The 16,296-nt window shown below is 49.9% G+C and overlaps 1 protein-coding gene across 2 annotated transcripts in view; it reads left to right on the forward strand.

Annotated features, from left to right (window-relative positions):
- Positions 1 to 15,479, forward strand: part of Lypd8 (LY6/PLAUR domain containing 8) — a 65,607-nt gene extending 50,128 nt beyond the window's left edge. The window contains exons 1-6 of one of the 2 annotated variants that reach the window (XM_021255670.2): positions 4,606 to 4,902; positions 7,342 to 7,444; positions 8,215 to 8,334; positions 9,813 to 9,980; positions 11,202 to 11,336; positions 13,798 to 15,479. In XM_021255670.2, the coding sequence (XP_021111329.2) occupies positions 7,390 to 7,444; positions 8,215 to 8,334; positions 9,813 to 9,980; positions 11,202 to 11,336; positions 13,798 to 14,294 (975 nt within the window). In that variant the 5' untranslated portion in view covers positions 4,606 to 4,902; positions 7,342 to 7,389 and the 3' untranslated portion in view covers positions 14,295 to 15,479. Of the gene's footprint in view, positions 1 to 4,605; positions 4,903 to 7,341; positions 7,445 to 8,214; positions 8,335 to 9,812; positions 9,981 to 11,201; positions 11,337 to 13,797 lie in introns of those variants that run through there. The other variant, XM_087181027.1, reaches the window with a different exon arrangement.
- Positions 15,480 to 16,296: the final 817 nt, after the last annotated feature.

Here is a 16,296-nt window from a genome sequence, read left to right on the forward strand (position 1 = left end):
ATGATGTATCTTGGTTCTTATTTTTTCCCCATTCCCCTGCCCTCCCTTCACCCCCTCCACCCTTCCCTATTTGCAAAGACTTTGTTCCCATTTTTTTTCCTTTTCTCATATTTTTTCTTTTCCCTTCTTTCCTTTCCCCTACCCCTCCCACTTCCCCTGCTCCTTTATACATTTTTAAAATTAAAATATCAAGATCTAGGAGACATTACCACAGATTTTACAGAATTTAAAAGGATATAGAAAGCGTATTTCAAAAATCTGTTTTGAAATAAATTTGACAACTTCTAAGAAGTGCCTTGGAAGACAGATTAATGAAACCGACTCTGTAGGAAATATAAAATTTAAATAGCACCTATTAAAGAAAGTATATTCCTAGCTTGTAAACCTACCTATATGACAATAGCAGGCTCATAAACATTTTAACTGATAAATTATATCAAACAATTAAAGCAGAAAAAAGGAACACTTCTCCCCTCATTTTAGGAACTCAACATTGTGCTAATCCTAAAACTGGATAAAGATAATAGAAGAAAAAAGTATGAACATAGAAATTTGTTTAACAAAACAAACTCTTAGAAGTCAGATCTGGCAGTAGGTAGAAAGTGGTTTCGTTATCTGGATGGCAGTGTTGGTTCAGCATTGGAAGATCCACCCCCCAAAGTCATCATTTTAACAGAGGAAAGGAAAAAGCCATATGATCCTGTCACTAGTTGGAGAAAAAGTATTGGACTAAATTCTACAGCTGTTCATGGTAAAAGCTATCAGGAGACTAGAATTTTTATATATTTTGGATGTTAGTTCTTTGTCAGATGAACAGTTTGTGAATCTTTTCTCACACTCTGCAGATTGTCATTTCACTCTGTTGATTTTCCTTCCTGTGCAGAAGCTTCTTATCCCATTTGTCTATTCTTTATTTAGTTTCCTGGGATTAGGGGGTTTTATTTTTAAAAAATCATTATCTAGCAGGGCAGGATGGCACATCCTTGTAATCCCAGATATTCAGGAGGCTTAGACAGGAAGATCTAAGTTCAAGGTCAGCCTGGGCAACTTAGCAAGACCTGTCTCAAAAAAAATATGCTTGACGCTGTATCTCCATGGTGGAGTTACTTTGAGTTCCATCCCTAATACCACAGAACAAAAACCATTGTCTATATCAAGCCAAGTGTTTCCCCTATGTTTTCTTCTAGCTTCACAGTTTCAGTTTTTATATTTAGGTGTTTGATATATTTTGCCTTGAGTTTTGTATATGAGGAGAGACAGGGATATAGTTTATTGAAAAGATCATTTCTTAAATCCAATGTATGTTTTTGGCACCTTTGTTGAAAATCAGTTGTCTGTAGACACCATGGGTTTATTTCTGGGTTTTCTGTTCTATCCCATTGGTCTATGTGCTTTTTGGGCTACTGTGTGTTTCTGGTTACTAGAGTTCTGTTTTATGTTTTGAGATAAGGTATTATGATGTTTCTTTTTGCTCAAGATTGCTTTGGCCCTTTGAGAGCTTTTGTGGTTTTAGATGATTTTAGTATGAACTTTTTGAGTTTTGTGAAGAGTGTCATTGATGTATTCATGAAGATTGCATTGAATTTGTAAATTACTTTGGGTAGTATGGATATTTTAACCATATTAATTCCTCCAATTCATAATCATAGGATATTTTTTCTATTTTTTGTGTTCCCTTCAATTTCTTTCAGTTTTATTAGAGATCTTTCATTTCTTTGGTTAAATTCACTCCTAGGTACTTTTTATTTTTGGACGATATTGTTACTACTTTCTTCATTTCTTTCTCTGTAAGTTCATTATTGGTTTGTAAAAATGCCATTTTAAACACCTAATTTTATTGGGAAGAAAATTGTAGCTCAGGGAGAAAAATTAACATACAGCTCGTAAATTGCAGTCCTGTGTTCCAAACAAGCAGCTCTTTGTACATCATTTAAGAGAACCAAGATAAAATATTACAATGAGCCCAGGAGGAAGGTTGTGAACATCAGACAACATTGTAATTCTTCAATAAACTGATGATTCTTCCATAAACACATAATTCTTCAATAAACTTTACTCAGTTCCTTGAACAAGGCAATGAGACTTTTTTTAGACAGTGCTTCCTATGTCGCCCTGGCTGCCCTTGAACTCACTATGTATCCTAGCGTAGGCTGGAACTCAAGGCAATCTTCCTGCCTCAGCCTCCCAAGTGATGGGGTTACAGGTTATGCTTTTGGACCTTTACTTGGGTCCACCTTAACTTTCTTTTTTTGTTTATTATTTATTTATTTTTAAAAAATTAATTTTATTGGTACATTTTAGGTACACAATATGATGACATTCATCACTGGAAATTTGCACCTTTACATAATCTCTCTTGACTCTTATTTTCCCCCCTTCCCCTGCCCTCCCTTCACCCCCTCCACCCTTTCCTATTCACAAAGACTTTGTTTCCATTTTTCCCTTTTTTCCTATTTATTCCTTTCCCTTCTTTCCTTTACCCTGCCCCTCCCACTTCCCCTTTGCCCTGTTCCTTCCTGTTTCACATTCCCTATTAGACATTCGGACCCTTGCCTACGTTTTCAGTTTCTCACAGCAGAGGAACTTCGGTGTTTCCCCGTGAGTCCTGCCCACCTCACCTTTCTCAGCCCCGCCTAGACCCCCGGCCTCTCAGGGAGGCCTCCCCCACCATGCTCTAAACGACCTCCACGCTTCACCCTCGTTATTCCTGTCTCTGTTCCCATCACAGCACTTCAGTTTGCTCTCATCTTCACGTGTCTATTTACTTGTTGTTTTAAAATCCTGCTTCCTTCTTTGCTTGCAGTTGTTCGTACGAGCTTAAAATCACAGGGAGGACAAGGGATTCACCTGTCTGGTTCAGCTCTGAGCCAGTGTCCCTGTGAAGGTACAAACAAGTGCAGTATTCCTTGACCAAATATGGAAATTTAAGGCTCGACTGGCAGAGGAAAGGAGCACTCAGTTCTGAGGGCTGTGTGTGTGTGTCAGTTGTCATGCGACGGCACAACGCAAAGTCGGCACTGCTGTCCCTTTGTGTGGATGGAAATACTGCTGGTCTTGAACAAGGTCACAGCGGTAACCGCTGTTGTCGACAGTCACTGAGCCAGGCCTGCTGTTTTCGCCTCTCTTCACCAGCCTCGTTAGAATCCACTTGACCATTACCCGTGGTGTGTCTGTATCAGATTTTCATATTGCTCCTCATCAGTTTGTATAATAGAAGTATAAATAGTACAAAAACTAACTTTCGAATGTTGGAGGCAATAACCCCTCCAATTTGCCGTATATTTAGAACCATGACTTTGGGGAAAGGTATATGGCAGACTCCCCTGGTGGTTAAGTGGCTTGATCCTAGACACATTGCCTGCCATGAAGTGACCCCAGCTGAGTGACCTGTGGCTGGGTTGATAAGAGAAGTATGAAAATTCCCCTGTGCCAAATATATAGGCACATAAACTTTCCTCCTAATCTCATCTGGTTTTTGTACCAAGTCACTTTACATGAAGGAACAGTACAATAAAGCACTAAATGGATAGACAAGGCTGACGTATTTTCATCTTTATAGTGGGTTCCTTGCACTCGTCTGAGGGAACTGGAGACTTAGCAATGTCTAATCTTTTAACCTCGCTCGATTGGTTGGGGCAGAAATGCACTCTGACCATGCCTCACCTTAGGCCACTGCTGTATGGGCATGAGGCTCCTAGGTTACAGGTCACTGGTGCAAGCTCAAGAGGACACGGCATGGCAGTAGCCATTGCTTTTGAGCCTCTTATGACCTGATAGCTCCCTCCATGCTAGATGTCTCTGCTGATGATGTACGTTAAATCTCAGAGCAATTCTTAAGAAGTGATTGGTTGTGATTTTCTAATTTGACAGATGTGAGATCCTGTTATGCAGGGTGTGGACTGCTGGGGACTCTGTCTTTCAGGACATCCACATTTCCTCTGTGACCTGGCTGGGATCATCACAGAGCCCAGCACAGAGCTGAACACACCGATGATGGGGATAGTGATGGCACTGGGGTAGTAGCTTCATGGCTTTTAACCTAAGGAAAAGCTCCCAGAGGCAAACACAGTCAGACAGGGCTGGAGCTAGCAGTTGATCTTGATGGGACTCTTTGCTGAGCCCTTGGCAGGGACTCCTATTGGAGATGGAATTCCTGCTCTGGCCTCTGTTTCCCAATCATGTACACTTCTACTCATCTCTAGGCTTTGCTGGAGGCCAAGGGAAAGTCTTGGAGAAGCCCATCTCCCAGACTGGATGTACACTGGATGTACACCAAGGCATAACTCCAGGACCCTGGCTGAGTTCCAGGCGTGTCCCAGCTGAGCTGCTTGTAAGGACAGGAGACCTTTCTCTCCGTGATGGAGATGCTGGAGCCAGTGTGCCGAGGTGGGCCCAGCGGTTCTTAGGTGAAGAGTGAGATGGGGTTGTTTAGAGAGCTGGGCTTCTCTGGGCTTCTCTGGTCCTGGACTTGGTTAGTCAGAAGGAAGGTCTGCTTTAGGGAAGTGATTTCTCTGACATCTTACAAACGATCCAGGCCTTGGATCCCACACTGGTGACAGGTGGTGACCCTGGGTCGGGGACGAGGCAGTCTGATCAATGTCACAGGTACTGGAGCTGACCAAGCGGACAGAACCGACGCTGGACAGCACGTCGATGATGGGCAGCCCTTGGCCTAAGTCACTTCCAAATCCTGGAGGCCCCAGAGAGGGCACGGACTGCATAGGTCCCCGGGGTTAGGCTGCCTGCCTGTCGGCTGGGCGGGGCACTGTCTGCCAGCCCTCGGCCAGGGCCCTCTGCCTTGGAGGCCCCGCCCAGGCAGCAGCGATATATGGCTGGCTGCACCTGGCCAGCCATCTGCCAGAGCCTCCTTCTGCAGGACAGAATCCAGGCGGGACCCAGAAGGTGAGGGGGAGGGTGAGGGGCCCAGGCCAGGAGAGGCCCTCAGGGCACCCAGCCCCGGCCCCTGGGGTTGGAGAGGGGCCTTGGGGAGCACTGTATGGCTGGGGGTGGGCCAGGCTGTCACCCTGCTGCCTGCTGCTCTGTGCGGCACGGGGTCTCCAGACCCTCTCTGAGCCGGGCTTCCCTGTTAGAAGAGGGCAGTTTTGGTCGGACCTTGCCCGATGGTTGGCAGGTTGATGACTGAACTTGGCAGGTGGCAAGTGTTTTAGGGGCAGGGACACACAGGTGCGACTTCTCCTGCTTCGTGCAGGGCCTGCCCTGGCCCCAGCTGGCTTCTCCTTCTCTCCCAAAGAAGTGGCCAGCAGGCCCGGGCGCGTGTCCGGGCTCCGCCTCTCCGCTCTGCCCTGGGCCTGTCCCACCCGCTCGCTCTCCGCCTCCCTCCGCGGCTTCCCCCGAGGGTGAGGCTGACGATCGGGTCCCCCTGGGGTGTGGAGGTGATGTTTGCACTGAGTGGGAGCTGGGGTCTCTGCTCTCTCACGTTTCTCTCTGCTTCTGCTTGCTCTTTCTCCAGTCAGGCCCGGGAGGCCTTTCCCCAGGAAGCCCAGCCTGGGACGCCTCTGCCCGCTGAGAAGAGGGAGCTCAGGGCCCACGGCTAGGCTGTGGCCCAGCTCCTAAGCAGGCCCCTCACTCTCCCCTTGGGTCTCCGACAGGGCCCCGGGCAGCTTCCCCGCCCCTCCAGGGCGCCTGCTGTTCTCCTCTTCAGCGGTGTGCAGTGTCAGTGGCATTCGCTCCCACCCGCGTGTGTGAGTGTGCCTGGGGAGAGGGGATGGGGAGGCCTCTGCTGCGAGAAGGTCCGCTAGCACGAGGCAGCTCTGGGGTACAGCTGCCCCGTGGGCTGCAGAACCTGGAAAGGAGCCCTGCTTCCTGGCTTGGGCCTTCCAAGCCGGTGAGCTTGGAGTTTCCATGAAGCCTGGAGGCTGCATTTCATTTCCTGTGGTGTAGAGGGGACGCTGGCCGCAGGCTTTCTGGAGTGGCTGGAATGCTCTGTGCCTGCATTGGCCACTATGGCAGCCACCAGCCACACGTGGCTGCTGGGCACACAGTGTTTCTTGGCACCTAATGCCAGTGCATGAACTCCAGCCACCATGTTGGGAAATGGGTAGTGACTCAAGGGCCCAGCACAGAGCCGGCCATTGGTCTCTGCTGCTCGATACACAGGCAAATTGAAATTCTAAAAGCTGCGACTTAGGCTTCTAATGAATATGATGAAAACACAGTGACCCTCAAAGATGTCACTCAGACCGTTTGCAGGCACGGAATGCAAGGTGCAGAGAGGTTGGTGACATAGGATCAAGTGCAAGGCCTCTGACTCCACCCTGCAGGCTGAGAGTGTCCAGGCCCTGGGCCCTGAGTGTTGTCTTCTGTGGAAAGCAGTGTGGACTGGTGGTTGCAGGCCTGGCCCATGTCCCAGCTCTGACTCCTCCCTGGAGTGAGGCCTTGATTTTGAGTGCATTATTCACCCTTTTGGTGACTGATTTCGCCTTGGTGCTAGTAATAGTACCTGCCTGCTGAGGCCAGCAAATGGAGCAAATTAATACACACATGGCCCTGGAATATGTGAGCGCACATGGTGGTGGTAGCAGCAACAGAACCCTCAGCTCACGCTGGGCATCTGTGGAGATCCCAGCCACAGCCTGAGCATTGTGCTTGGGAGAGGAGAGGGGAGCACAGACCCAACTCAGCTCTTTCCTCAGATCCTCTGTGGCTTGGGTGCTAAACACCTGCACAGGCCCACATGTGCTGAAGCTTCGTCACCAGCTGGCGGTGCTATTGGGAGAGGTGGAGGTTTTCAGAGCTGGATCCTGGTAAAAGGAAGTGAGGCCAATGGGTGCGGGGCAGGAAGGACATGCAGGGACCCTGGCCCTTCTTGGGTTTCCATTTTACTTCCTGGCTGCCAGGAGGCGAACAGACCTCCTCATTTGCTCCCACCATAATGTGCTGTGTGCCTCAGCCTCAGAGCGATGGGGCCAGGCACCCAGGCACTGAAACCTCTGAAACCATGAGCCAAACACATCTTTCTTCCTTGAAATTTGATTATCCCCTGAATTTTGTCCCAGCAATGGAAATCTAACTAACATGAGTCTCATCCTCAGTGGAACTGGACATTGGTCTACTCCCCTTTACAGCTGAGGGGTTCCACAGGGAAATGCCCCACGCTATGGTTCCGGTCTGTGCTTGCAGATTTCTGCAGGAGATTAGGAAACTCAGACCTTGTGTGAGGGCATGTTGGAATCTCAGTTGCAGCCCTGTGCTCTCTGGCAGGACTTGGATTCTTTCTGTCAGAGATGGCCTGGATACTGGGCTTGTTGCAGTGGGATTAAGACTCCTTAGGGTGACAGGACTTCCTTCAAGCCCTGGGCTGCCTTCTTTGTGTCTCTTCAGGCTCGAGGCTGTGTGACCCTACACTCAGGAGAAGTTGGCTCCAGCACCATGAGAGGGGTCTTCACGGTGGTGGTCACTACAGCACTGGCCATTGCAGCTGTAGGTGAGAGAAGCCATGTGGCTCCCTTTGGAATGAAGACCTCTTTGTCCACCTCACTGGAGTCTGCTTGTCCTTGTGCCCTGAGGACCCCTCACAAGGCCTCTGGGGTCATGGCATGGTCAGGGGGGAGCATGAGAACCGCCCGGTACCCCGCATTCAGAGAGGTCACTGTGTGTCGTTGGCCGAGGTTGGGTCTTCCTGCTGGGGAACAGTGAACAGAGGGGAGGAAGTGATGGCTCCGTGTAGCAGTGAGCATGGGTGGCATAGAGGATGAGAAGATTACACAGAGACAAGACTTAGTTCAGTTCCTGGAAGGCCCAAAGGGGCTGTTTCTCCACTGAGGACCCAGCCATCGGGAGACTCTGGGGGAAGAAAGAGCACCATGCCAAGAACACTCTGGCTTTTATTTGGAATCTCAGTGTAAGAGAAAGAGCAGGAGAAAAGCAGTTTGGGCCTGGAGCTGTCTCAAGGTGGGGCAGGTTTTCATGGGGAAGGGGAAGCACACGCCCAGACACAACATGCTTCACGAATCTAAACTTCTTGTTGTTCAGCATTTGATTCTCACACAGCCTGTGTGCATCCTGCAGTTTAACCATTCACTCCTGGCCAAGCCCCCAAGGCTGTGTCTCACAGCATCGACTCTGGGGAGCCCTGGAAGGCAGAGATGCTGACCCATCTATGTATCCGTCCCTGTGCTGAGCACGAGGCAGGCTCAGAGTCTGCGCTGCCCATGTGTGCTGCACATTGGTTGACGTCGATGTTTCTCTCCTCAGAGTCCCTCAGCTGCACTCAGTGTAATTCACTTACAAACTCCTGTATCAACGCCAGTGCCTCCGAATGTCCTTCGGATGCCAGCAACAGCTGTGTCAGTTCCTCGGCCAACTCCTCTCTAGGTGAGCCGGGGTGTGTGGTCCCACGTCATATGGCCAGGAGCTGAAGAGGGAGCAAGGGAGGCTGGGTGGGCTGGGCTGTGCAGACAGAGGGGTCACGAAGGTGACTCTCTGGAGAGGCGACACATGGCGGGATGGGGGGTCAGGTGGGGCCACAGGGGCAGCTCGGGAAAGCAAGCAGGCCCCGTGGTGTCTTGGGTATGGCTACCCCGCCTGGAGCCGCACTCTGCACACGTGTTCTGGGTGTGAGAGCAAGACCAGCTCTCAGATGAAGTCTTCCTCAGATGCCTGCTCTCCCAGCCCTCTCTCCTCACCAAGCATACTTCCATGCAGGACTTCCTCACCAGGCGCTTCGATCGTAGCCACGTGACAGTCAACTCCCTCAGAACACTGAGAGTTCCACACACAGGAGCAGGAGGAGAGTGCGGTCCGCTGCCCCCGATACACGGTCCTGGGCCAGCAATCGCAGCGCGTGTGCCCTGGATGTCACAGTGTTTAAAGGACCTGCGTGTGCATGTGTCCTCACGTTCCCCACCCATACCTCACTATTCAGCTCCGATAAAAACGTTGCTATCACTACAACATCTGATCGTGCCTAAGAATTAGCTGTAATTCTTTCATTTGTTCTGATACCCAAGCCATTTTACAGTTCCTCGGTTGTTTCAAAGATGTCACAGTACAGGTAGTTGACGGGTTAGGGTTAGGACACAAACAAAATCCCCACATTGCCTTTTACGGTTAAAGTTGTTGATTCTACTTTCCTTTATAACTGTTCCCATTGGTTTCTTTCTTTTTCTTTGTTCAGTTCCATTGATTGGGAGGAGAAATGAGGCCATTTTCCACATCCTAGCTTGGCTGATTCCCCCTTTGTGGGGTCATCTAACTTGCTATCCAGTTCCTGGTATTTCTTGTAGATAAACCAGTGCCATCCGGTAGTACTTTCTACAACAGTGGAAATTTCGCTATCAATTCTGTCACACAGTGTCCACATGTGGTTCTGAAGCCCTTGAAATAGGGCTAGTATGATGAAGGAACTTAAGTTTAAGTTCAATTTAATTGTGACGAATTTGGCCTTAAATAGCCGCATGCGGTGGCTACTATACTGGATAGCTCTGGCTAAAAGCTTGACTGGACACCTGTCCACCGACTATACGGGAGGCAGAGGTGGTACTGTGGGTATTCTGCTGCTTGTGAGGCCCACTTCATCCGCTTCATGATCTTAGCGGTTGAGACTGATGGGTGGGCTCAGGGTGTCAGCCTGAAGCAGCAGCTGCAGCTTCCCATCAGCCTTTCCCCAGAGTGAGAACTCCACCTCCAATAACCTCCTGGAAGGAGCGCCCAGATGGGTGGGGCTTTCCATTTGCAGTGTCTCTAAAACCACACTAAGTAGAGGTGGCTTTTTCTGTCTTTGGTTGAAGTGATCTCTCGTCAGGGTCCCTGCCCTCACTGGGGCCTGACAGTCTGTGTTTGCTCATGTGCAGGAGGAAAAATCAGAATGCAGCAGGAAATGTTCTGCTCAGCAGCCGACTGCAGCGGGGAGACAGACTTGCTCCTAGCCTTCTCTGTCCACGTGTCTGATGGAGAACGCTTCAATTTCGCGAGCCAGTGCTGCCAAGAAAAGGCCTGTGATGTCGCCTACAGTACCCTGGGTTTGTGCTGGGCATGGGGCGGCCCCTCCTGTGTCCTGCAAGCCCTGGCCATTTGCCATCTGCACTCCTGGCCCCTGTGTGACTGTTTGGAGCCCAGGCACTTCGGTGCATAGCCAGACGGCACTCACATCTGGCTTACGCCAGTCAGCACCCCAGCCCGCTGTGGCCCTCTCCCAGAGCAGGCAGACACCACAAGCACTGTAATTTGTGCTGAAGGGGGCACGCAGCGTTCATCAGTGTTCTCCTCTAAGATTCTAAGTCTTAGGAAAATCACCGAGGGTCCCAAAGAACCCTTGTGATGTGGATTCCACCTATCAACATTCATCACTTTAGAAACTAAAGCTAAGAAATTCATTAATCTTAATCAGTTCACTCCAAAATAACAATGATCACACATTAATGTCAATAACACCTTTACACAGAAACACCTACATTTTCCAAAACAGAAATACACAGTGAGAAGAGCAGCATTGTTGTTACATATTTTTGTAGAGGTTCTTAGTGTCTAGCTTGGAATAAACCAGCCGAGATCTCGGCTGGTTGCCTGGTCAGGTGCAGTGTCCACATCAGGTACCTTCTGGAAAATGCCACTCCATACGCATGAGACAAGGGGAGCAAAGAGGAAAAGAATACCCTTCTGTTTTCCTGAAAGTGGTTTCGACCTTTTGGACTTCCTGTCTGGGCGCTCAGATACTCCAGGGTCCCCGCACCACAGTTTGAGAACTGCTGATCTAGACCAGATCCCTCTTTTTGAAGATGAGAAGTCGTGACCCAAAAGGCTAGGTTCATTAGCTATGGCCGTAAAATACAGTAAATGAAGAGCAGAGCTTCTTCTGAATATATTTTTCCACCTACGTGCAATGTTAAATAATGGTCTGTGTTCATTTATTCCCAAGATTCCCTAATAGGCTCCTGTACGCCGATGTTCAGAATAGCTGGCTAAGGAGGCTGCTGAAGGTTGGCCCCAGTGTGAACCCTTAGCTATCTCTTCTCAGCCTGTTTCCTGAGACTCAGTATCTGCAAGGGCGGGTCTATGAGGGTGTCGTGTCTTGTTCTCATGAGACAGGGTGCCCGGAAGGCTGGATCTGAGTCCCCAAGGATGCACCTGATCATTCTCAGGGTCTCCCCGGCAGCATCTTTGCTGGCCTGCCCCTTCCTTCTGGGCGGGGCTGTGGTCTACACACTAACACCATCCCGAGTGATGATTCTTTCTGCACCCAGATTCTCCGCCAGAAGATCTTTCCAGCACGGAGTGCCCTGCTTGCCATGGCCCTAATGCCACATCCTGTATCCCGAAACCCCGGAAATGTTATAAAGAAGAACAGTGTGTCTCTCTCATTGCCCAGAATCATGATGGTATGTCTTGGCATTCCAGTTCGTTTATGGGCCTTGGATTGGAAACGTGCCGGCCTTCCTTGGGTCGTTAGCTCTCAGTAACGCAGAATTGCTGTGGACAAGGGGGTTCAGGGCCCGGGTGCCTGTAGGGTGGATGGGTAAAGAAGCCTTGGGCTGTGGCTACTTCTGCCTTCTCGGCCCAGAGCTGCTTCTCCCAGGCTGCCTTTCTCTTGGACTCTGCTCCCTTGTGGCTTAAAATCAAGGCACACTTACCTAATCGCTTCACCATACCCCTGACGTTACCTCCTTTACCAGGCTGCTATCATTCTGTGTGTGTGCATGGGCGACTTTATTTCCTTTTATACCTACTTATCCACCTCTTATGGGAGGTGCTGGCTTGTGGTAGCTTGGATCATGTAGCAGAAAGTCAAACTGTGCCTAAAAATCCAACCAATTGTCCTTTCTTACAAAAGTAACTTGGTACTAACCATTCTGCCACCTCCACATCTTAGGACTCCGGGTAACAGATGTTTAATCCAGTGCCTCACGTCAGAATTCAGGGCCTTCCATCCCACAGCTTTGGTCCTTGACATTCTTTGCTGTCTCCCTTGCATCTCACCAGAGCATAATGTATCCCTTGCATTCCCTCCCGGAGGAGGGAAGAGTGGCAGTGGGGGAAGGCTGGAGGTTTCCATGGTTTCTCCCTCCATTGCCCATGCGGGGATCCAGTTACAGGGCACCTGACCATAAGGGATGCAGGGAAGTATGGGCTGTGGTGACCAGAAGGAAGGGATGAGACAGAACAAAAATGGCCTCCACCAGAACACGGCACAGAGTAATGTGAGTGTAACAACACCCAAGTGCAACTTGAGGCCAGTTTTAGTTCGTGACACTTGTAGTACATGCGCTGCCGAAGCGAGCACTGTTAAATGTCAGTTTTAATGCTTAACTGTAATCATGGGTTTTTCGGTGATGCAAAGAAATTACCCTGAATTTCCTTTTATTTCTCTTTAAAAATAGAATTTGTGGGGCCGGGGATTTAGCTCAGTGATTCCACTGCACGCCTCACAAGCGCGAGGACTGGAGTTTGATCTTCAGTACCAAAAAAAATAAATAAAGAAAAATAAAAATAGAATTTGTTTGCACAGATTGTGCAGACTCATAGTAAGGTGCACAGAAGGCACAGGAGGGTCCCCTCCCCACCTGGAGCGGCACGTTCTGAACAAGCGCTGAGCCCATCACGAGCCCGCGAGGAGGCTCAGACAGACTGTCAGGGCACTGCCCTAAAAGCCCTCCATGCTCCCCCCCATCCGTCCCCCTGCCCGGAAGATGCCGCCAACCGCCGGCCCACCCCAGCTCCACAGTCTGCCTCCTCCAGTGTCTTCCCCTTGGACTCAGGGCGTAGCCTTCTCAGAACAGCTCCTTTTCCTCACTCAGACGCACGTTTTCCTCTTTGTTGTTTTTCTTTTCTGTGCTGGTGGTTGAACCCAGAGCTTTGCCCCTGCTAAGTGCTGTCAGCGGTGGCACGGAAGGGCTTTTTCTGCTCATCGTCTTTCTGATGTCCTTTGGTGTGAAGGATGGACACTTTCCTCAGAATTTCGGGGAGGCTGAAAGCAGAAGGGTCAAAGCCACCCTAGGTGTAGTTTTTCTTGCTTGTTTTTGCCTGAGGTCAGTTCTTTTAAAAAAAAAATGCTGTAGGGATGTACCAAGCAATGCACCTTCCTATCTCCCTGTAGCTCAGCCTCCAGCTCTGATACTTGGTGTCAAACAACAGATTTCTTTTTTCCTGCAATTTGGAAGTGCAGTCACTTCACTGGCCTGGGTCCCCTCTGTCCCCTGAGAGCTTCCTGCCTCACAGGGCTGTTTGAGTTGCAGCTAACAGGGCAATAGGAGTGCATAGTAACTGTTCGATAAAAAGTGCTGCTACGATAACCCTGTCTTTGCAAGTGTCCTAGGCCTTTTCTAGGACCTTAATCTCAAAACAGGCTCCAAACAACTCAGATTTCCGGAAGGCACCAGGCTTTCCCTAGGTCCCTCCTTTATGCATTTCCTTTTCCCAGGGAAAGCTCAGGCAGGGAGAAGTCAGAGCCCGAGGAGCAGGGTGGACAGCAGGCTTCGGAAGGATGGGGAGGGCAGGCCCAAGTCCCGTCCTGCACGGACAGCTCAGGGCTGCCCCCACGACTGTCCCTGGCTCTGCAGCTGCCAGCTACACAGGAGCCCGGAGGTCCACGGCCAAGGTCCAGCTCTGGCCTGCACTTTGAGCTTGGGCCCATGACCCACGTCTCAGCCTCAGTTTCCTCAGGGTTCAGTGGAGGAGGGTGCTGGCCTGTCCTCTGAGGTTGTTCTTCCCCTGCATGGCTTTCAGCGTCAGACCAGCTCTTGCAGGTCGCTAAACTGTCACCTGCAGCCAGGAGCCAAGAGCAGGCTGGGCGGGGTGGAGGTGCGGGAAGCAGGAGCCCTGACTGTCTGCCTGCGTCCACAGCCACTGAGATGCTGGTGCTGCAAGGCTGCTCCAACATCAGCAACTCCATCTGCCAGCTCCTGTCTGCTGGAAACCAGAGGATTGGGATATTCGCCTTCCAAAAGGTTGAATGTAGAGACCCCTCCGATCAGAGCGCTGACTTCAGCATAGACTCCCGCGCCTCCGATCCGAGCGCTGACTTCAGCATAGACTCCCGCGCCTCCGATCCGAGCGCTGACTTCAGCATAGACTCCCGCGCCTCCAATCCGAGCGCTGACTCCAGCACAGACTCCCCCACCTCCAATCAGAGCGCTGACTCCAGCACAGACGCCCCCACCTCCAATCAGAGCGCTGACTCCAGCACAGACGCCCCCACCTCCAATCAGAGCGCTGACTCCAGCACAGACGCCCCCACCTCCCCCGCCTCCCAGCCCACCACCCAGGACAACTCTGTCTCCAGAGCCTTCCTTAGCCCCTTGGCTCTTGCCGGCCTCGTTCTGCTGGGGCTGCTGCTCTGAGGACCCAGGACTCTGTCCTGCCCGTGTCCCGTGGGTGCCACTGTCATTGCTTACTGAGCCGGAAGTGAGAGGACCTTCCGGGAATGCCGACAGCCACACCAATGTCTGTTATTAAAGTGCTGATATTCTCATGGCCTGATCTGTGCTGATCCATTCTGGGCTGGGCTTGGCTTGGTGTGACGCACCATGCAGCACCACTTCCCACTTCTGGACTGGAAGTGGAGTCCTTGCTTTTGAAGTAGGGGCGGGCTTGATACCTTGATACCCTGTGTTGACCCCAGTGCCAATGCAGAAGCTGCGTAGCAATGCTCAGGATCTTCAATAATCATCTTGGGGGCCGGGGATTTAGCTCAGTGGCTCTCTGCTTACCTTGCAAGCACAAGGTCCCGAGTTCAATCACTGGTACAAAAAAAAAATCATCTTGGATGTGGCCAGGGGCCCCAGTGTGTAAAGAAGGCAAGAATGTCACCACAGGCTCCTCTCTCCGTGGGAGCTCATAAAGGGAGTGTGCAGAAAGGCTGCTGAGGACCAGAATTCTCCCACTAGGGCTGACCGCTGGGCAGGGTCATCCTCAAGTTAGCTGGTGTTATGGTTTATATCTAGGTGACCTACTAAAGCCTCGTGCGCTCACAGGGGGCACATTTGAAAGGCAAGTGGATTATAGGGGCCTTATAGCTGACTTGCTGTTAGGAGGTGGGGTCTGGGTGGAAGAGGAGGGTCACTAGGGGTGTGACCCCAAAGGGTTTATCTCCTTCCCTGACTCCTGCCTTGTCCCTTGGCTTCCTGTCCACCATGCCCTGAACAGGAATCCTCTGCAGTGCACCTCTGCCACGTCCTCCTGCCTTGGAGCCAGCTGACCATGAACCACAACCACCAGCCAAGATAAATCTCTCCTTCTCTACATTGTGAGGGTTAGATATTGTGTCTCAGCACAGAGAAACATGACTAAAACACCAGGCAACCAGCTGGGCTCATGCTTGGACTAAAGTGGCTTCCTACAGCCTTATGCAGAGTAGAAAGTGGATTCCAGTCACTTCCCTCAGAGAAACAAAGCCATGGAGGCTGTATCAAACAGCAAGGAAGCCCTTGAGTCCGCTACACACAGAGCTTCAGATTTAGTAAATAAGCTGGGCCTTGAGTTGGACTTGATTGAATGAAATCTGGAATAATAAAAATTTTTAAAGATGTAAAGCAATTTGGGTCTTTGCCATCCAGGATGCTGGCAGTGCATCACGGGCAAAGCAGAGATCCAGGCCATCTTGGGTCAATGCTTCAGCCTTCACTCCTATTTATGTGAGCCTCTTATTTTGAAATAATTTTAGATTTATTGAAAAATTGCAAACAGTGTAGAGTTCCAGTATTCTTCCCGATTCAGTTTTTCCTCATGTGCACATCTTACATAACCAAAATGTGGTTTCTGAATCCAAGAAGAGAGCATTGAAACAGTACTACGAACCTACAGACTTTATTTGTGTTTCATTAATTTTCCCTGATGCCCTTTTTTTGGGCCAGGATCCAGTTCTTTGCAGTCAATTCTCATGTTTCTTCTGTCTTTCCTAAACTGCAACTATTATAGAATCTATATTTTAAGAATTTGATCATTCAGTTTGTTGGCCAGTTATTTTGTAGAATATTCTTCAGTTTGAGCTTGTTTGAAATTGGATCGAGACAATACAGATGTACCTGGATGTGTGTGTGCGTGCGCGTGTGCGCATGTGCACTTGTGTATTAGTGTACATGGGCAGCGCATGATGTTTACACTCCTTGTGTGGAGTCGGTGCATGTGCATAACACAACCCAATTCCTGTTTTTCATCCCTTATTCTTTCCCTTCCCTCCCCCCCTCCAACTCTTGACTCCCTTCCCTTTGAGAACAAACTCCCTACTTCCTGTCATCTATCTTTTATTTTGCTCTTTATTTGCACTCTAAGTTTCTTATATAAGAGAAACAATGTGATATTTAAGCTTGTGTGTCTGATTTATTTCACTTAACATTATGGTTT

Source organism: Heterocephalus glaber, unplaced genomic scaffold (genome assembly GCF_053883595.1).
Source record: "Heterocephalus glaber isolate CG9 unplaced genomic scaffold, H.glaber_assembly_v1.0 deba00001466, whole genome shotgun sequence".
Taxonomy (NCBI): domain Eukaryota; kingdom Metazoa; phylum Chordata; class Mammalia; order Rodentia; family Bathyergidae; genus Heterocephalus; species Heterocephalus glaber.